General features: G+C 38.6%; 5 protein-coding genes across 5 annotated transcripts; 3 read left to right on the top strand and 2 right to left on the bottom strand.

Moving 5' to 3' along the window:
* Positions 1-11,439: 11,439 nt before the first annotated feature.
* On the bottom strand, positions 11,440-12,974 carry EAF02_008147 (uncharacterized protein; the record flags this gene model as incomplete). The annotated part of the gene is made up of 2 exons (XM_038904195.1): positions 11,440-12,759; positions 12,813-12,974. The coding sequence occupies 2 exons, from the start codon at positions 12,972-12,974 to the stop codon at positions 11,440-11,442; spliced, it is 1,482 nt and encodes a 493-aa protein (XP_038755917.1).
* A 408-nt stretch (positions 12,975-13,382) lies between these two features.
* Positions 13,383-14,517, top strand: EAF02_008146 (uncharacterized protein; the record flags this gene model as incomplete). Its single annotated transcript, XM_038904194.1, has 4 exons — positions 13,383-13,415; positions 13,481-13,533; positions 13,589-14,368; positions 14,415-14,517. 4 exons carry the CDS (start codon positions 13,383-13,385, stop codon positions 14,515-14,517), a joined length of 969 nt encoding a protein of 322 aa, XP_038755916.1.
* A 653-nt stretch (positions 14,518-15,170) lies between these two features.
* Positions 15,171-16,345, top strand: EAF02_008145 (uncharacterized protein; the record flags this gene model as incomplete). Its single annotated transcript, XM_038904193.1, has 3 exons — positions 15,171-15,548; positions 15,712-15,968; positions 16,030-16,345. 3 exons carry the CDS (start codon positions 15,171-15,173, stop codon positions 16,343-16,345), a joined length of 951 nt encoding a protein of 316 aa, XP_038755915.1.
* A 670-nt stretch (positions 16,346-17,015) lies between these two features.
* EAF02_008144 (uncharacterized protein) lies at positions 17,016-19,204 on the top strand (the record flags this gene model as incomplete). The annotated part of the gene is made up of 3 exons (XM_038904192.1): positions 17,016-18,011; positions 18,076-18,333; positions 18,386-19,204. 3 exons carry the CDS (start codon positions 17,016-17,018, stop codon positions 19,202-19,204), a joined length of 2,073 nt encoding a protein of 690 aa, XP_038755914.1.
* A 529-nt stretch (positions 19,205-19,733) lies between these two features.
* EAF02_008143 (uncharacterized protein) lies at positions 19,734-20,162 on the bottom strand (the record flags this gene model as incomplete). The annotated part of the gene is made up of 1 exon (XM_038904191.1): positions 19,734-20,162. One exon carries the CDS (start codon positions 20,160-20,162, stop codon positions 19,734-19,736), a length of 429 nt encoding a protein of 142 aa, XP_038755913.1.
* Positions 20,163-20,699: the final 537 nt, after the last annotated feature.

The following is a 20,699-nucleotide window of genomic DNA, read 5'->3' as shown; positions in this document are numbered from 1 at the left end:
TTGGATAGTCATTGCTTAGGATAGTGCCTGTCTATACATCTCTATTACGGTATGACTCTGAGCTTCTGAAAAATCGGACTCCTGTCTTCATTTTAGCATAAACTTTTCGTAAGATATTGCCATGAGGTTGTAAACTCGCCGAGTTCACTTCTAAAACTTGCTTAGCCATAGTATCTTCGCTCTGTTCGTCTTTGTCCGAGTCAAGAGTTTTCGGACCCAGAATGAAACAACCTTTATATCGTACCGCTCCGAATTGTCCACTGTTGTCCATTCATGCAAAGAGAGTTGTCGTTCTTCCTCTTCACGAGAGTTCTCGGTATAATCCTTTTTCAGTAAATTTCTCATGGATCCCGTGATAGGCTTTTTTTATTTATATTTCTGCGATACTCATAGTTTTTGTGGCCGTATTGATGCTAGTCTAATTTCCGCTTGAGACCAAATAGATATTCAAGACTGATGCGAGAGATACGAAGACGAATTTGACGAGACTAGTGGTCATCGTTCCGCAGGTGGTTTTCAGGGGTTTAGAACATGTGAAAGGGTTCAGGAAACGAAAGAAGAGTTATCATTGATAAGTGTAGTTATTGATGAAGACTAAAAAGGAAGTTGGAAGCGAAGCTTCCAACTTATACTGGAGAGCTAGCTAAAACGGCTAGTATAGCCGGTCACGTGCCCAGAGGGTACGTGCGCCCTCACAGAACAAGTCATCATTTTTGCGCTTATTCTTCACCAGATTGGCGATTGCTTGGTCGATTTACTTGCTGTAAGATGTCGCCGTGTGTCACGGGGTGACACTAAGCCCTTTCTGTCCTGTCCTGTCCTGCTATATATGTGAGAGTAAGGTAGAACTTCCAGTTCTACCTCCTAGTCTTTTGGGCGTTTAGCTCAGCGGTAAAGCTTCTGAATACTCCCAGAGGTGATCCCGTGACAAATAGACTAATATTAGTCTATTATGGGAAGCTGGCTCGTATTAACAACTAAATAGCTATGAAACACGTGATTTTCATGAAACAGTATATGATATTCTTATTTTCTTTTTCTATATTCGAGGGGAAAAGGCCTTCCTTATTTTATGCTTTTTCCTACTAATCTAGCTTTCCACTTTCGTTTATTTCTCGTAGATCTCTTCCTAATCCGGCCATTCCATCAAATAAAGCTTTTCTTTCTTATTCCTTATTCGATTTCGCTAGTACTATGTCGATCTTACTACGAATGGATTGAAAGAACTAATAAAGAGCTAATAAAGAATTGATTTTCAGGCCGTTCTGGGCTAAGAGCTCTCTTAAGCGACGATCATGTGATTTGATCATGTGATCCTGTGATTCGCTCTTAGTATACTATATGAATATAGAAATATATAACGTAACATATGGTGAACCGGGTCATATGGGGAACCGGGTCAGGTACCTTTACACCAAAATTTGTCTGTAAAGGTACTTAGAGCGATTTTTTATAACTCTATAAATACTAGAGATATAGTTTCGATATTTTGAAGTATGATATTGTTATAGTACGGGTAAAGACTTATATTGTACCATAAGAGTAGAAGAGCTATAAAAGAGTGAAGCCCTACTTATAGGAAATAGGGCGTGCTAATATTCTATATCTGAGGTACAAAGGTAACTACAGATCATATAATTGGTATTGTAATAATATCCCCTATTTAAGATAATCGGTCTATAATCATAATATTAATTAACCTTCTAGAATACAAAATAACACTAAAATACTCTAATTTCTATTATTAAATTAAAATAAACTTTTTTAGAAATAATAATCAATTAATAAAGCTTTTTAAATCTATTTCGGTCTTGATTTGGGGATACACTTAATATAAATATTAATAGGGGATTAGAAATAATAGGTCTTTTGAAACCCATTTAAGTAAATGATTCTGGTTTATTTGAATTTGCTAAGTGAAAAGCAATGATTATATTTTCCTGACTGCAAAGATCTTCAATAGGTTACCAGAATATTGAATAATGTTTTTATTTGATTTAATAATGAAATCCGTTTTTATTATAATAATCAAATAGTTTATTAAATTCCTATTGCTTGGTTTCTTTATTCGTTTTATTATTTCTTTTTAGAATATATTCTTAATTCCGATAGGATTTAGTATTATTGATTATTTCTTGACTGATTAATTCAGATAAATAATAGAATAATCAAAGTAATAAATTATGGAATATTAGAAAGATCTTGAAACTAATAGAAAGCTAAAATAGACAGGCTTGTTTGTAAACTTTGATAATCTTATAAAAATTGTTTTATTTGTTATCACCTTTTTTTATTAATTAATTAATCTTTATATTCTTAATATTAATTTATACTCTATTATCCTCTTTATATAAAAAAGTATTAATACAAATCTTATTAGTATAATCTTCATATTTCTGAATAGACTGAGCGACTAGGGCTTTCAATTTTGTTAGAATAATATCAAATCGATTTGTGATTTTATTAGCTTTCAGGAACTCGCGTTTATGTTGATATAACAAATTCGGGGGAATAGATAAGAAGGGCTCAATACTAAGATGTGAATGAAAATTGTAGTTAATGAAGAATAAGGATATACTAATAGTTTCCGAGATTGTATTATTAAGTGTAAACTCTGCGAGCAGAAGCTAATCATATTAATCATCTTAATGAAAATTTATAAAAGCTCGAAGATATTATTTTATTATAGCATTTATTCTCTTTATTTATCCATCAAACTCAGAATAGAATAAGGAAAACTATTTCAAAATAATCGATAAATGCTCGAATAGATATTTCCAAAATTCTGATACAAATTGCAAATCTCTATTAAATATAATATTATCGGATAAGCTATATAAATAATAGACTTTCTTAATAAACCGATTAGCAAACTTCTTTATAAAGAGTTCTATAATCAGAATGAAATAATATATTTTTGTTAAATAACAAATGACTATAATAATATATTAATACTTCTTACCATAATATTCATTAATTAATAGCAATATGATATAGTTAATAAAGATATCAGATCAGGGGCAAAATAATATAAATAGAAATTCTAGGAATCTGGGTATAATAAGGCAGAAGGCTTTAATTCGAAAACAAAGTTGATAGACTTATATATAAATTTCGATTTCTTATCACGGGGCAGGCGGGCGGGATAGGGTTCTAATAATGTCACGGAATTCACCGTATAGTGTAACCCTACGGTATTAATCCTAGTACTCCTCCGGAGTACTCATTCCCATGATTACTAAAACTATTTCACTCAGTTCATTTGTGTACCCTATATACCTAATTAGGCGACTCCATCGCCTGATCAGGGTATATAAAGCAGGTATGATCCTTATGATCACACCTCAAGTCAATCTAGTTTATTATCACTCTATATACCTATCTCCTGATCAAAGTGACCATTAGACATAGCTATTACCTCCGTGATAAATAACTTTGCCCTAATCTGGCAAGGTTATACTGATTCGGATAATAGGTTCAGATTGAGGATTAAGATATAGCTTAAAGAGCTACAATACAGGATCTTCTGAGTTAAAGATATACGGAATTTTCACAGCGAACTAGCCCGATCGGGTCCTAGCTTGCTTGTGCTTCGGTGCGAGTGCTCCTTTCGGTCCTCTTCGATAGGATTAGCATATCATATAAGCTTATACCATGACATTACCCCCCTTTTAAGGGTCGAGCTTCGTCGAGGTAGTACGTTATAGTTTATAATTTATAGGTAGGCGGGGTTCGGTCAAGCGGGATCGGGTTTGTCAGGGTATCTATAATGGAAGTTGCGGATCAATTCTTATATATCTTCTAGATAGCTTATAGGTTCTTTGGTTAGTGTATTGTAGCCGACCTATTGGATAATGTATTTCAGGCGAGGTTTTCCACAATCTCTTCTTTCCTAATAAGAGTTCAGGATTTCAGCAATCTCAAAACACTCGAGGCTGTTTATTTTTACAGAAAGTGATAACAGATTACACTACCCAGGAATAGGATCATCATATATAGGATATAGCAGATTGACATGGAAAACAGAGTGAATCTTCATCAAAGCCAGAAGCTCCAATTTATAGATATAAAGGCCTATTAAATTTAGGATTTTGAAAGGCTCGAGGTTCTTTCAATCGAGCTTCTTCTATAAGTATAGGATCTTGATGTTTCTAATATTTAATTAAATCAGATCACCAGGCAGATATCTATAAACAGAGGAATAGCAGATATCAATATTCTTCAAATATCAGACTTGATTGGTAGTTAATTCGATTTATAGATGTAAGGAGATAGCTTTCATTTTAATAACGAATTCTTTGGCATCTTGTACAACAGAATAGTTATTCTGGGACGGTGCAAGCTCGAAGCTCAGGCAGGGGTGAAACCCATAGTTCGAGAAGAACAGAATCATTCAAATACTTTCGAATCAAATATTGTTGATAGAGAATTCAGCGAATGGGAGCTACTCTACCTAATTGTCTTGCAGATAGACTACATACAACCAGAGATATTGTTCCAATATCGCATTAGCCCTCTCAGTTTATCCATCAGTTTCAGGATAGTAAGCGATTAAAAGCTTGGCAGTTACACCCAAGCACTTACAAATATATTTCCAGAATTTAGAAACGAATTAAGCTTCACAATCAAATATAATGGTTAGGGATAAGCTGTAGAGCTTCCAGATATTCTTTCGGAATAGATAAGCGATCTCTTTGAAGTTGTAGGTACCATAGTAGGGTAAGAAATGTTTCATTTTTGTTAATTGGTTGACTATTACCATAATAGCATTAAAACCAGTATTTTCGGGCAGGTGTATAATAAAATCTATTGAGATATTTTGTCAAGCTTTTTGCAGGATCGAAAACAAGCAGAGAATTTCTTTCTGGTTTCTGTAATTCGGAGCAGCGCGGTGGTAATTATAGTAATTACAGACCCACTGCATAATATAATTATAATATTTAGGCTAATAATAATTTCGGGATAATAATTCGAAGGTTCGGGTATGATATAGATAATCAACAACAGGCGATTCGTAGTATAAACAGAGCAGGTAGGTTTTTAGAGGGTTATGATTAGGAATGTATAGTTTCCCTTGGTAATATAATAGATTGTTGTTTTCGGTATACTTGGTAAAAATGATTTTCGGGTATTTCGGGGATCCCTTTTGTAGGGATTTCAGGATAGATTCGGATATAGGGTTGGCTTAGTAGCCTTTGTGGAATAGGGTAAACAGGTTAATAGGAAGGTTTAGAGGGTTTTTTAGGTTCTCTAATCGTATTATAGAATTGGGTACAGATATAGTATATAGAATTGCAGACTCTATAACTTTGTTATTTTCTAGCAAAGTTATAGTATTATCGGAATCCAAATAATTAGTAATATTGGTAGGGTCGGGGTTTCTCTGGTTATAGATGGTTATAGTGAAATATACTTTCTTAGCAATCTTGGATTCGATTAGAATAACAATAGTAAGAAATAGGTCGGGATTCAGATTCTTTTGTTTCAGGATAATATAGCTTTAATACAGGAGATGTTTATTCCCCTTCTTAGGGAGATCTTCTGACCTCCTGATTAGCGCGTCGGGTTTGACATTTAGTTTTCTGGGACAATAGATAATTCGGAAATTAAATCGAAATAGAAATTCGGATTAGCAGGCTTGATAATAATTCAATAGTTTCATTATAATGAAATATTCCAGATTCCTATAATCGGTAATCATTTGAATTAATGATACAGCACCTTCCAACTCGGGATACCATTCTTCGAAGCAACAAATAATAGCTAGCAGTTCTTTATTGTAAATCTCATAGTTATATTCAGCTGCTGAGTGTTTTTTAGAGAAGAATACAACAGGTCTAAATACTCCATTATTGTTGTATTGAAAGAGTACTCCGACAGATACATAATCGGAGGCATCGGTTTTTACAATCACTTTCTTTTCCCAATCAAAAAAAGCCAGAACAGATACTTTAATAAATGCTCGCTTCAATTGATCAAATGCTTTTTGATAGACAAAGCTTTATAGAAACAGAATATTCTTTTTGGTAGGTTTATTATTGGGTTGATAATCTTCGAAAAATCTCTAATAAACCGTTGATAAAAGTTCGAAAACCTAATGAATGCTTGGATATCGATTACGCTAACAGGCGGTTCCAATCCACGATTGTTCGGATTTTCTCTGGGTTCATTCGGATACTATCGCTTTCTACAATAAGGTCTAGGAACTTGGTTTTGGATTTCAGGAATTCGCACTTTTCGAATTTAGCGAATAAGCCGGCTTCTCTCAGTGCTTGCAGGACCTTCTGGATATAACAAACGTATTCCTCTCGAGTTCGGCTGTATATTAGAATATCGTTCAGGTAAGCAGTGCAAAATACATTCAGGTATTCTTGTAGAGAATCATTGATAAACCTCTGGAAGATTGCGGGAGCCTCTGTCAGCCCCGAACAGCATAACTAAGGATTCGAACAGTCCGAATTGGGTACGGAATACAATTAGGTATTCTTGTTCTTCTTTTACTCTTATATTGTTGAAGACAGAGATGATATCAATCTTATTGAAATATTTTATTCCTTTCAAATTGTTCAGAGATTCTTTTGTTAATAATAAGGAGTATTGATCCTTAACCAATAAATTGTTTAAAACATAATAATCTACACAAAACCAAAGGTCTCCATTAGCCTTCTTGATAAACAAGACAAGGGAAGCAATGGAAAAAGAGTTTAGCCGAATGAACCCTTTTCTAAGATTCTCTTTCAGTTATTCTTTTAGAGCTTCTAATTCGGAGTGGGATATAGAGTACAAGATATCGAAAAAAGGAATAGCTCCTTCTTTAAAACGAATTTTATGATTGTACAATTAATAAAAGAATAGCTTCTCTACATTTTTTAAAGAGAAAACATCTTTTCAATTTCGGAACTCGGGTAATAGGTCTTTAAGATCAAATATCTTCTTTTTCTTATTTAAAATATTATCGATTTGTTTGATCGATATCTAGAATATTTCGTATTTCCGGTGGGTGTAAGCTGAATAGGCCTTTTAGGGAGATCGTGGCTATATCCTTATTCTTTAATCCTTTGGGGTGGATAGGCAGGTATATAGGTCGGGCTTTTGGAGGAATATCTGGTAGAGCTTTTATGTGGGATGGGTGGGATGGAGTGTTATAAAAATTTGTAGCAAAACGAGTTATCGAATTGGAACAAGTTTATTGCGAAATCGATATAAGGATTGTATTTCTTAAGCCAAGCTATTTCCAGTATAATAGGATAATGAACTAGCTTGATTACAAACAAAACAATCTTCTTTTCAATATAATTATTAATTCTGAATTCTATTCAGATATAGGAGATAACTCGATTATCGAGTAAAGTGTTTCTATCGAATCCTATAATTTCGAATGTTGTAGATAATTGATATACTGGTATTTTCTGGGAAGGACATCTAACTTCGATTTGTAAAGGCAATTTCTTTGCATCCACTATCGACTATAGTATATATCAAAAGGATATCTTTTTTCCAAAACAAAGTGACGAATAGAATTATCAGATCCATATAATTGTTTAGTTCATTTTCCAAAGGAAGGCTATAAGTAGCAATAGCAGATAAGCAAAGGATACGCAAAGGATCGTCCTGATTACAGTTTAGGTTAGGCATATCCCGTTTCCCAAACTGATTAAGCTGGTTGACGAGCAGAAAGAAGAGCGAGGGTAAGGAACGAATAGAGACTCGGCCTTTCGGAGGACTGTTCGGTATAAAGCTGGTTCTTGTAGGGCTGATTATAATAATAATAACTCGAAGTTGAACAGAATAGATATCAGGATACAGACAATCTGTATTAAATGGTTGACAGAGCCGTAACGATAGTATTCATTATATTCCCATTGTGAGTCTAGGTTTTTAGCAATATATTCCTTTTTTTCTAAACTTAAATCCATTGGGTCTCCAGGAGTAGATTTTGGGCTAGCGAATTGTAAAGGCAGAGCAACGATTATTCTTCAAGGTAAAGTTTTGGAAGCGATAAAACGAATATAGTAAACTTATTGTTGGTGTTAATAAAATCGGTTATCGAGTTATTATAGATAATTAATATATAACGAAATTCACGGGTTGGAATGGGGTTATGCAACAGTATATCTTGTAATTCGCAAGAGATTCCTTGAAATAGAAGTGGGGTTAGAGTATTATTAGATATCTCTCCTTTTAGAGCAAGTTTTTTAGAATTCTATAAAGAAAAATGTTAAAATCGAAATATCTTTACTTTAATATATATAGTTTATTCTATACGTTTTGTATTCGATCAAGATCTTTAAAAGCATTTTCGAGATATTCGAGGAATGCAGTATAGTCAGTGAACTGAGGAATCCTATAGGAGATCTTAGGTAGTATAAGCTCGTATGCCTTTCCAGTAAGTCTTCCAGCAGTATAAGTCAAGTAGACAGAAGTCGTTGGAAATCTATCATTATTCGCATTCAATTTTCCGTATATCTATTAAACGAATCTGTACAGATCGGAGCGGATGCTATTAAACTCTTTCGGATTGGGGATATGTTTACTCAATCGAGTGGTTGGAGCAGGTATAGTAGATTCGAGAATAGAGTTAGCAAGAGTTTCGAAGAATACAGTTTCCAAACAAACAGGTATAGTAGGTGTGGATTCGATAAAGCGATTGAGTAGATGGATGTTTTGAGTAGCAATCTGTTTGTACAGAGCAGCTTGAATACATTTGTAGACTAGGGATTCGGAAATTTCGCATTCAAGTGATCTCTTAGTTTTCTCTAGCTCGATATAATACACAGATGCCAACTGGAGATATTGATACCAACCTGGGGGTCCTCCGATACAGAAGTGCCAAATTCCGAGGAGTCCCCAGGCCGGCCAGGTGGGTACAGAGCAGTCATCGCAAAAGCGATATTTTAATAAGTAGAAACTATATAGTATTACAGGGCAGACAGACAGAATAGAATTCTAATAACTTTGCCCTAATCTGGTAAGGTTATATTGATTCGGATAATAGGTTCAGATTGAGGATTAAGATATAGCTCAAAGAGCTACAATACAGAATCTTCTGAGTTGAAGATATACAGAATTTTCACAGCGAGCTAGTGTCACGGGGTGACACTAAGTCCTTTCTGTCCTGTCCTGTCCTGTCCTGTCCTGCTATATATGTGAGAGTAAGGTAGAACTTCCAGTTCTACCTCCTAGTCTTTTGGGCGTTTAGCTAGCGGGTAAAGCTTCTGAATACTCCCAGAAGTGATCCCGTGACATTAGGTAGAACTACCCTTGGTTATATGTGGAGCTGTGCGGGGGGCCCACTTATAGCTTACAAGCCTTCATTGGTTTGGGGGCTAGCATATATAGATCCTGTCTGCCTGTCTGAATGCCTGAGGCATTAGAATCCAGAATCCTGAAACCTCCTAGTAGGTGATGGTATGGAGACCATACCTTGAGGAGGGGGGTGGTGTCACGGGGTGACACTAAGCCCTTTCTGTCCTGTCCTGTCCTGTCCTGTCCTGCTATATATGTGAGAGTAAGGTAGAACTTCCAGTTCTACCTCCTAGTCTTTTGGGCGTTTAGCTCAGCGGTAAAGCTTCTGAATACTCCCAGAAGTGATCCCGTGACAGCTAGCCTGATCGAGTCCTAGCTCGCTTGCGCTCCGGTGCGAGCGCTCCTTTCGGTCCTCTCGATAGGACCAGCATATCACGTGAGCTCACACCGTGACATTTCTCTCAATATATTAAACCATCAGTATATTAAAAAACAAGATCAATAGTCTTAACTCAACTAAAATGCCCATAGAATTTATAGAATATATTCGATATATAATCTAGGTATAGAGTTTAGTGAAAAGGAAATAAAAAAGCGATTACAATAGAAGATTTTTCTTATTAATTAATCTATAATCTTACAAAACATTTGAAAATCTTTTGACATAAATAATAGTTAATAACAAATGGTCTAAATTCCCAAAGGGTTTTTGTATATAATAATAATCAATTCACAATTAATTAATATTATTATCTTATATTATAGATGTTAATGTGGCTTTTAATATCGGAAATAATTATATCTATAAAGGCTAATAATGAGATCGATATTATTATTAACTTATTAAATAAGATCTTTAAATACAATATTATTGAACACTTTTTCTAAAAAAAACTATTTATAAGCGATTTTTGATCTAATTGTTATTGGAATTAGTATAAACAGAATGGTTTTTTGTCTTTCAACTTAATATATTAGGGGCGAACTGTCTTATAGTCAGGATAGTATATAATATGAAAATTAAAGCCAAATAGAAATTCAGTTTATTTAATTTGTCTTTGATTCAGTATCTTTATTGATATAAAGTACTCTAGATTCTTATAATCAATAATAATTTCGAATAACTTCTGGATTCCATATAATTCGAATCTCCATTTTTCTAAAAACTTAATGATAATTAGTAATTCCTTATTATAAATCTTATAATTACACTTAACTATATTATATTTCGAAAGAAGTATGTAATAATAAATGAGGTCTAATAAGGCCTAATAATTTAAAATAAATCTATCCAAACGCACCCTTATTTCGGCTGTTGGGCCCAGCATTCTAATTGATATTACTCTTGAGGTACACCGTCCAGCAGAACTTCAAAGCTATTCGCTCTCCTAGCTGTAAGCGAGTTGGTGACAGTTAACCGGAAGTTTCCTGTAATAATAGAGATGAGGCATCCCACAAAAACCAACGATTCAACCAACAGATTGTCTAGCATCAAAACATACAATCCTCAAATTATGAAAGCCAAATTTGCAACATGGTAACACAAAACAAGATGCAAACTGCATTTCAACAAAATGATAGAAAATTGCAAAGAGGCAATGTACTAAAACAGGCAGAACGATGGAAAGATGCGGGTAAAAAAAATTTAATAAAAAAATTGGGATGTTGAAGGAAGGTAAGGTATCAAAATGAGGCGATACAGTGAACTTAGACACAAGGAGACACTACATATACAAAACTCATAAAATCAACAAATTGTAATGCTTCACCAACAATGTGGTATGTTTTTCTGGAAATAGGTTGGTGACAATATCCATGTCATAATGCAGTAAAATATAAATTCGCAAAGCTTTAGAAGTGTGCATGGCCAAAGGACAGCTTTTAGGTTCAGGGGTATACTAAAGACTCGACAGAATGCGAATGCAGACATGCGACATACAACTCGGAAGACTAATACTTTCAAACCCCAATTAGGTTTTCTGTAGTCCGAACCTCATTCTAAATCTGGATAATTTTTTAACATTGGAAACCCGGAATGTCTGGGTAATTTTTAGAGTCCCAAGTGAACTCCACATTCCAAATCTCTTTCAGAACAAATATGCAACATGAACATATAACTCGAACGGCGAATACTCTTCATTGAGTGACTGCACTGCAGAATTTTGTGGGCTTCTCGAGAAGTTTCGATTGTCCCTAGATAATATTTGCATACGCCTCAGTTTGTGGAAGATCTCTACTTCTCTTCCAAACTTTATGTGGATCGCTTTCCATTCTGCCAGTCTCGGGGTTTTTGATATCCCAGCAAATGTGCCTAGCATGAGTACGTAGAAACGCCTGATCTTTATTCTGGTACTTTTCGGCTAAAACTCGATAACGACTCCTGAAGACGTCGGTGTCGATATAAGCCCCTTTAAACCATCTCTCCCCAACTGATGTATCGAATTCTTTTCTGCCATGAAGTACCCTCCGGTTGTTGAAAATAACACATTCCCCCTCTTGTAGTCTGTATTCATACATGTTTTCAGGTGCCTCTACTCTGGATGCAAATTGCCTCAATGCTTTAGCTATTGGTAGGGAGCCAAATGGCTCGTCAAATGTCGCTTGAAATGGCGGCGAATAATTGACGTATTGAATGTTGTTGTCATTGGGGGATGAAGCGTTCCCACCATTCTCTGAGTGTTTCGATATTACAGGATGTTTATAGTGATAATGCTCCCCAGCATTGCGATAATGGTAGCCAACCTTCTTAGTACTCAATTGAATGTAATTATCTTTATCGAGTTGTCTGGCAGCGTGGAAAGCATCAGAAAAGATGGATGAGCCGCCTGAGCAGGTATTCCGCAGGCAGTGAAGAAATTGAAATCCCGGGGGGTTAGCCATATAGAGAAGATCCATGTGTAACCCCAGATATTGAGAAGTATATGCTACATTTTTAGGTTGAGGAACAGACTTGACATCCCAGGTAACTCCGTAGAAAGTGTCCCGAAGATTGCCAATGCGCTTTGCAATATCAACAACTGAAATTTCTGACTCTGGTACATCTCTAAGTATGAGTAGCCCATAATCCCGAAGCATGATCAAAGCTCTGAATAAACCTTCTTCACTGTTTATGTAGTCATCAAAAGTTACATATTGCAACTTCTGAGCAATGGTTTTCGAATCCCATCTGATAGGTTTTACATCATTGTGACGATCGGAATGATAAGCCTTGAGTGAAGAATGGGTCTCAAAGAACTTCTTAGAGAACGACGAAACATGATCTGGTCCGTAGCCTGGAATATCGTCTTCCCAAGAAATTGTTAAATCCCCGTCTTCGCCCTTTGTGGTAGCGGTAGCTTTGATATTAGAAGGAATATCAGAAGTTTGAAAATTCTTTTGCTTTGTGGAAGGATCAACGCATCTATGGCAGGTACAAGAATCGCGGAGGAACAATGGAGGATAAGATACACCGTTGATCTTTATGGCCTGAATGTCATGAGATATAATCTCAGGGCTGGAAGAGGATTTTACATCCTGACTCAGGTTAACATAAATCTTAGTCGATCGCCAGGGGTGCTCAAGAATACCTGTGGAACACGTGTCTGCTTGGATGTGGGAGATGTGATCCGGAGACCTGGTTGAGCTGAAAATAGCCTTCGACTAATTTGAGAGATGCGCGGGGCAGCTAGAAAGCAACATGATCTGGCAGCTCGGTGACCACAGTTCAGACCCAGACGCAAGGCACTCATATTTGAAATTTCGTTCTTTCACGGCGCGAGTGAAGGATTGATCGCCTGATGAATGAGAATTGAACAATACTGATATGCGAACTTATTCTTCACCGAGGAAACATATATCAATCAGCCTTTGCCGAGGTGATTATAGCTTCAATGCCACGTGAGCCCTCCACCAAGCTACATGATTGATCAAATGGAGCTTGGAGCTTGGACGATTTTGACAAGCTCAATTATGTAATCGTCCTTCCGGTGACCCACCAGATCAAGGTAGCTGCCGCTAACCTTCTTTTAACATAGTGTGCTTTTATTATTTGTTGATTTTCTACTTCTATACCCCCCCTGTGTGCAAATAGGCGTGTGGATTGGTATTTATTTTCAAACGTCAAACTCTAATAATACTACTTCGAGAACGTCAGATGTATGTCTGAAAGCGCCGAGCATCTGAAGGATGAGGTGAGGTTTAAGATTTTACAATTGTTACTTGTGTCTCACAGAATCAGGGACTGATACTTATCTAGGGCTCCAAGACCCAATCAATGATAGCTGGTGCGACAGCTGGTTTGATTGCTAGGTAAATCTACAATTGGTCGAGATTAAAACTATTTGCGCTCATATCTTTCAATCAGATTCGTGATTGCTCCTTTGGATGTTGTTAAAATTCGCCTTCAATTGCAATCGCACTCTGCATCCGACCCTCTTTCACATCGGGATTTGCGAGGATCTCCAATCTATAAAGGGACGATTCCGACGATCAAACGTATCTTTCGAGAGGAAGGGTTGTCGGCATTATGGAAGGGGAATGTTCCAGCAGAGTTGATGTATGTTTCGTACAGTGCGATCCAATTCACGACATATAGATCTGTTACGCTGGGCCTACAAGACGCTTTTGGGGAGCATCGACTACCAGCTGCTGCTGAAAGCTTTATTGCTGGAGCATCTGCAGGAGCTGTTGCTACGACCGCAACTTATCCTCTTGATTTACTCCGCACACGATTCGCTGCACAAGGCGTTGAGAGGGTATACACTTCTCTCCGATCGTCGATCCGTGATATCGCCATTAATGAAGGGCCGAGAGGCTTCTTTCAAGGACTGGGTGCTGGCGTTGGGCAAATCATACCATATATGGGTATTTTTTTCGCCACATACGAGAGTCTCCGTCTCCCGATGGGAACTCTAAACATGCCCTTTGGATCCGCGGATGCGAGTGCCGGGGTTATAGCTTCAGTCATAGCAAAAACTGGCATATTTCCTTTTGATTTGATTCGGAAGAGGTTGCAAGTCCAGGGACCAACAAGAGAAAGATACGTTCACAAGAACATCCCAGTTTACAACGGTGTGTTTCAAACAATGCGACACATATTACACAATGAGGGCTATAGAGGGCTCTATCGAGGATTGACGGTCAGGTATGTGAAAGAACAATTTAGGATCTTCTGGTGCTAATATCAATAGTCTTTTCAAGTCTGCTCCAGCAAGTGCCGTTACTATGTGGACATACGAACGAGTTCTTGGAATTTTACTGAAATGGGAGAAATCCCAGGAACTTTCAAAGTGATTTAAGGGTGTTTTAGAGTACATAAGAGCAGTGGAGTCTGTAGAGAGGTAGACGGTTGTAGTGATTCTGAGGGGTACAATAGACTTTTAGACAACCATGGATTGGCAGAAATAGACATAGAATACATAATGAGTACCGTGAATTACCCATATCTACCAAATTCTACTCCGTAAAAGAAATTACTTCAAGGGGGTAAAATAGCTAGAGAAATGATAAAAAGGATAAATGGACAGAACGGATGGATGAAAACGACATCAATGCATCGCGACTAAACAAGCCTCAGAATTCACGTGGCGTATGCGAGATTTGCGGTACCAATCTCTCTCTTTCTCGGGCGGAAGGAAACTGATTCAGTCAGTTTATCCTCGCCGTATCACAATTCAATTATGGCTTTCAACACTGCAGCTGTTTCTCACAGAACTTCTAGATGGTATATCTTAGTTGATGAGATTAAGTTTGTTTTTATTTATTTCATCAATCTGAGTTCTTCCTGTACTGTGGTGTTGTTGTCGTTATTCAAATCTCCAAGTGTTTTGAACTGTCCTTTCACCCAGTCCAAAACTCTTACAATTGCCATTAACACCCCTCGTCAAAGTAAATGTCATTTGCATGTGACAGTCACCTAACAACACATCAATATCAACCTTGTCAGAATGTCAACAACTATTTCAGCTCCCAGAGCAGAGCAATTATTATCGCCCCTGTTGGCATCTCTACCCGCGGCTTCTGTATCTCCTCAACCTCCAACGGCGCTGCTTCCTCTACTTTCGCCGATTTTACGTCAGAGAGTCCAAATATTATCTTCGACTTCGAACGAGCCATGGCTGCCATTACTCTGCTACGATGATTCAAACGTCTCGAAATTACAACAAGCTATAAAAAATGACAGATTAGAAGCACATCCCGTTTCTGGTGAGGTTGAGGTTGATTGGGAGAGTGAGGTGGAAATCCAATATCGACGACTCGATGAAGAGACCTTACAAGCTCTAGTTGTACTTAGAGATCTTGCTTTAAGTGCACGACTTGTATTGGTGTGTTTGGTGATGAACTCGGCGGTGGTGATGGATGGAGGATTGGAGAAGTGGGAGCATACGAATCTGAAACCCAAGAAGAATGGGGAAAGAAAGACATAGCTTCTGCAGAAACCGCCTTTACATCGGGGACTTCGAAAACATCTACACAGACAAACAGCAGTCCTCTCAAGTGGTCTCGAATGCAGCTAAAGATACCGAGGCAGAGAATGACGATGATGATGATTACTGGGCTCAGTACGACAACACGCCCGCTCGTACGCCCGCACCAAAACATTCTCCCGCACCCCATTCTATGCAAAACGTCTCGAGGAGTGCAGATGATGAAGACTCATACTACGCAACATATGCGGATGTACAACCTGCCATGGATAGCCATGATCCAGACGAGGCAGCACAAAATGGTACATACCGTCGAACGTCTCTTGGTCCAAGATGATCAAAGAACTTCCACGCTACAACAAAATCTACAACATCACAGATCACCTCATGAGGCGAAACCATGGTCAGAGTCTAGTAGCGGGATCATCAATGAGGGGGATTATGTTGAAGTTGTACAACCACGACCAGGAAGTAGAACTAGCTCAAGTGGGAGTGAGACAGTGGCAAAACTCGAGAAGAGAGCACACGCTCGGGAACAGAGCGAGGTTGGCATCAAACAACATATTTCGACAAGTGTGAAGAGTCTCTACAGATTGGCGAAAGTATCAGGGATTGAGAGGGCCGAATTTGACAGGTTGATTCGAACAGAGTTGGATTGCTTGAGTTTGATGGATGAAGACGAGGATGATCAGTGAGAAGGTTGCTCTAAGTTATGAAATACAGTAGCATATGACATCAGCGATGGAGTTTTGGCATCTTCAACTGTGTAGCGTGAAATATCTGGGACACTTGTGGATCATATTAAGGGAATCCATAGCTTGAATGACAAATCGGCAAAAAATTGCATCTTGCGCACCTAGGTACCTAATGTGTTGACTGTTCAGATCGATTGCTCAAAGGTTGCATTATATGATTGTATGATTATCGTCAAATTGTCCCATTCTTAACCCCTCACTCAAATGCACCAAAATATACTCTGTATATCGTACGTAGTTCATTGGTGAATGACAAGGCGGCTTTGGGGCTTTTAAGTTTCCGGCACCGAGAGTACCTGCCGTTATCAAGTCTCAAAAGCCATTGAAGCACAGACTAAACCCAACTTTCTCCAATGATTCGGATCCTTGGTACTTTTATACTTTTAATGCACCCGTAATTTTTTAATCTCCTCACACTATTGTGACCCCCTCCCTCGAGGGAAAAAGACACGACACCTAGAATCTGTATTAATTTTGGCAAAGGTTTAAGCAAATGTGACTGTCGAATAACTGAAAATCGGGGGATATCAAAAGCCAATTGCGCCTTGACTAAACTCTCCAGATTTCCCCAGCTTCATCGATCTCGAAAGTACAAGACACAACAATTAAAATGGATCAAGCAGATATACCTTCGTTGCTCTCGAGGCTCAATAGCGATGAAGATGCTATGCGCAAAATGGCAGTATTTAAGCTACAATCTTCCATTAATGATCCATCATTCGCAGATGTGTTCATTTCCTCAGGGGGCCTCACTATCCTGCGTCGACTGATCATGACGACCAATGCGAATACTCTCGCATACTCCCTACAAAGTCTGAGTCGCCTACTGGAAGTCGATATGGGTTGGGAAATATTCGAGTCACCAGGTGCCGGGGAATTGGTCGAACGCGTTGTCGAATTGATCGTTACGCACCCACTGGTTAACATTCTACGAGGAGCCATGTCGATATTGGTTGCTATTGTGAGCCATCCACAATCTTCAGGGGGGCGTATAAAAATACCTGGCGCATTTGGATTTCGAGCTCTGAAACCTGCCGTCGCGGTTTATCCTCAATTCTTCGAAATGGTAGTCTCCCAACTGAATTCTGCGGATCATTTACTTTGTGCAAATGCACTGATGCTGCTAAATGCATTAATGCGAGATTCGATTACAAATGATAACGGACAGGGAAAGGATAATGTTAGTAAAAGTAGCGGGACGGGAGAGGAGTGGCCAAAATTCATCAAACGTTTACAAGATTTGGGGGTTATTAAAGCTGCATATAATTTGATGCAAAGCTCGGCATTACAGGATTTGTCGCATCCGCTATTGGACTTTCAAAGTTTGACCAAGGTTATGTTGGGTAAATGGAAGGAGGTGAAGGTGGATTTGGAAAGACCAGAACATCGACGAGCACTAAAGGGACTACATCTAGCCAGCGCACCCGAAAAGAAAGATCTTAGCAATGGCGCTTCAGAGAAGGTAGATACTTTAGAGAATGGCGACAAAAAGGGGAGTCGGAAACACAATCCTGAAAAGTGGAGAAGGTTGGGCTTCGAGACCGAAAGTCCTGCTTGGGAGTTCGAAGCGACCGGATTTCTTGGTATGATGGATTTGACCGATTACGTCAGGAAAAATGAAGGACGGATTCAAAAGCTTTGTTAGAGCAATCTTCTAAGCCATTAATGAGAGATGTCCTATTGCAAGGGCTAGTCTAATAGTTACATCTATCTTGTATGACCATTTCGAGGTCGACAAATCAGATGCAGAGGATGCGAAAACTTATTTGGTATTGGACGGAGTAAAGAATTATGATAAGATATTCCGGCCTCTACTACTCCAGTGGTCAAGGCTACACTCGGCGAGTTTGCAAGCTTTCTTTAGGTTAGGAAAAGCTACTGGTGCTGAGCAGGATGACTTCATAAAAGTTGCGGAACTTGTACGCTTTGTTGGTTGAGCAAGTGGTTGGTCAAGCTTCAAGAACAAAAGATGTTCTAGAGGTAGAAGAAGAATTGGCAGAATTCGAATATTCGAAATTACGAAAGCTACAAATGGAGTTGTTGGAATTGACTTTCGAAGACGAATGGGGTCAACATTTACAGCAAGTGCGAGATGAGCTTAAACATGAAGCTCTTTTATTTGTCAAGGAACAGAGAATAAGATGTCTGCTTGAAGGAGCATGGTTTCCAAGAATTATTCATCCGAAAACCGTTAGCGAAGAAGGATCATCTTCTACCAAAAGTCTAGGAGGAAAAATACCAACAACGAGTTGGCGTTATGTCAAACTTTCACACAATCGGCGTTATCTTCATTATTTCGATTTTGACCATCAATTGAGTAAAGAGCCGACACTTGATCAGTTGCTTGAAAAGATTGACTTGAGTACCATTAGTTCAGTCGTTTCCAATGTCTCCGCGTCCCATGATGACGGTTCAAGTATCTCCAGCTCCTCGACCCCCAAAGATACAAATCCATCGAAAGCAAATACCACCACCAAAATTACTATCAATAGCTACGTCACAGAGACTAAAGCACAGCAAGATGATACAGATCCGGCTGAGAAAGCTATTCTTACACTCATGCCTCCTACACATAGTCTTGCTTCGGAATGGTTGGATGGTTTGTTAATGTTGTTGAACCAGGCCGCGATTACTAGTGAGACCAATAAACTTGTGAGCTTGGTTAGCGAGTATGGATTAAAGATTAGACTTTTGAATGTTAGGTTAGATGAAGGAAATGGGTATGGAGGTCCCCAGGTAGGACAGGGTAAAGTGCCGAGTCGGGAGGGGTTAGATGAGGATTATTACTATGAAGTTTAATGGGGTGTGGATTGGGGTGTAGCGGGTGTTGCCAGCGGGGTCGGGTGGATGAAATATTCTGTATATCAATACGGAAAGGAGAAGACCTGACATAAGTAAGCGAGGACAGTGGAAGTAGCAGGTTTTTCTAACTTTTTCTTTTGGTATTTCTAGATACCGTTGGTTTTTTGTAATGATACCCTGGGTTGGTTTATTGGGATACCTTTTATGTATAATAGTGTCTTCTGGTTCACTATGGGATTTAAATATATGCATACCTAGGTATTGGTAGATATTTAATCACGTTAATAGCCTTGCATTTGTAAATTTCTGAACATTCGATATTTCAGGACATGACATGACAGAAATGGGTTTAAATTTTCGAGATTGCTACAACATGAAGCAATATACAAAAGACGAAAAAAGTGTATGCTATAGGCATTTTTCTGTATCTCTACAGAGCACTGTCCTGCATCTCACAACCTTTAATCGTTTCCTCTTCCACCCATACAGCTACAATTTCAATCTCCTTTCCTCCTCATCTAAAAACTCAAGCCCGACCCCCCTCCCTCAACAACCAAAAACAAAGTCCATTTCCCACCCACCAAATGTTACTTCTCACATAACTCCACTTCACACTCTCGGTTCCCACATACGCAACCCAATACGCCAATCGGACCCCCACATAGGACCAACCCACGCTCGCAATGGTGTCTTCGGAGACGCCTCTGAAAGATGCAAAGAGGATTGCCGCAGCAAAGAGGGGGAAATTATCTAGAGCGTTTTGCTGGGCGGCTTCCCAGCGCAAAAGCATGTTGATGGTGGAGGGGGAGAGATCTTTGGGGGGAAATCGGGCGAGATCTTGTCGTGGGGCGGCATTGGAGGTTTTGTGGAGGATGAGTCGGGGGAGACGCGCGGATTGGAGGAGGTGGGAAAAGAGGAATTGGGTGGTTAGGAGGGTGGGGATGGGGGAGACCATGGTTGGGGTTGGGGTTGGGGTTGGGGGTTTTGATGGAGGGGTTTGAGAGAGGGGTTGTGGATGAGAGTTGTGTTGATACTGGTGATGTTGATGTTGAAGACGACGAATCAAAATGGACAAATTGAATATGATGTAAGAATCTCAATAAATCAAAGAATGGCCTCAAAATCTCGGGGAAGCAAACACTTAAGAAGATCCTTCATACCCCGGAAATTCATTAGCAATAGTCTGTACACTGTACAGTAACTTTAAATTTCCGCCCACCAATGCAGAATGAATCCATCCAGAATCCAGATACATGATACATGATACATCCCCGGTACTCTTGAACAAAACGTTGTTCGACTTCCACTCGTCAGGTTCCCGTAGAGTAATTTCGGTCCATCGTGCCTACAAACCTTCTTTTGACATTTTGCAACTTTTGCTTGCTTGGGAAGTTGGGAGCTTGGCTTGGATTCTCCACCATCCATCTATCCATCCGCTTACCTGAATCCCTCATCTTATCTGATAGTAAGATTACATGTACACCTACCTACA

Source organism: Botrytis sinoallii (assembly GCF_014898435.1).
Source record: "Botrytis sinoallii strain Bc 23 chromosome Unknown BSIN_015, whole genome shotgun sequence".
Lineage (NCBI taxonomy): Eukaryota > Fungi > Ascomycota > Leotiomycetes > Helotiales > Sclerotiniaceae > Botrytis > Botrytis sinoallii.
The sequence above is the reverse complement of the archived record's forward strand: the minus strand, read 5'-3'. Positions and strand labels throughout refer to the sequence as shown.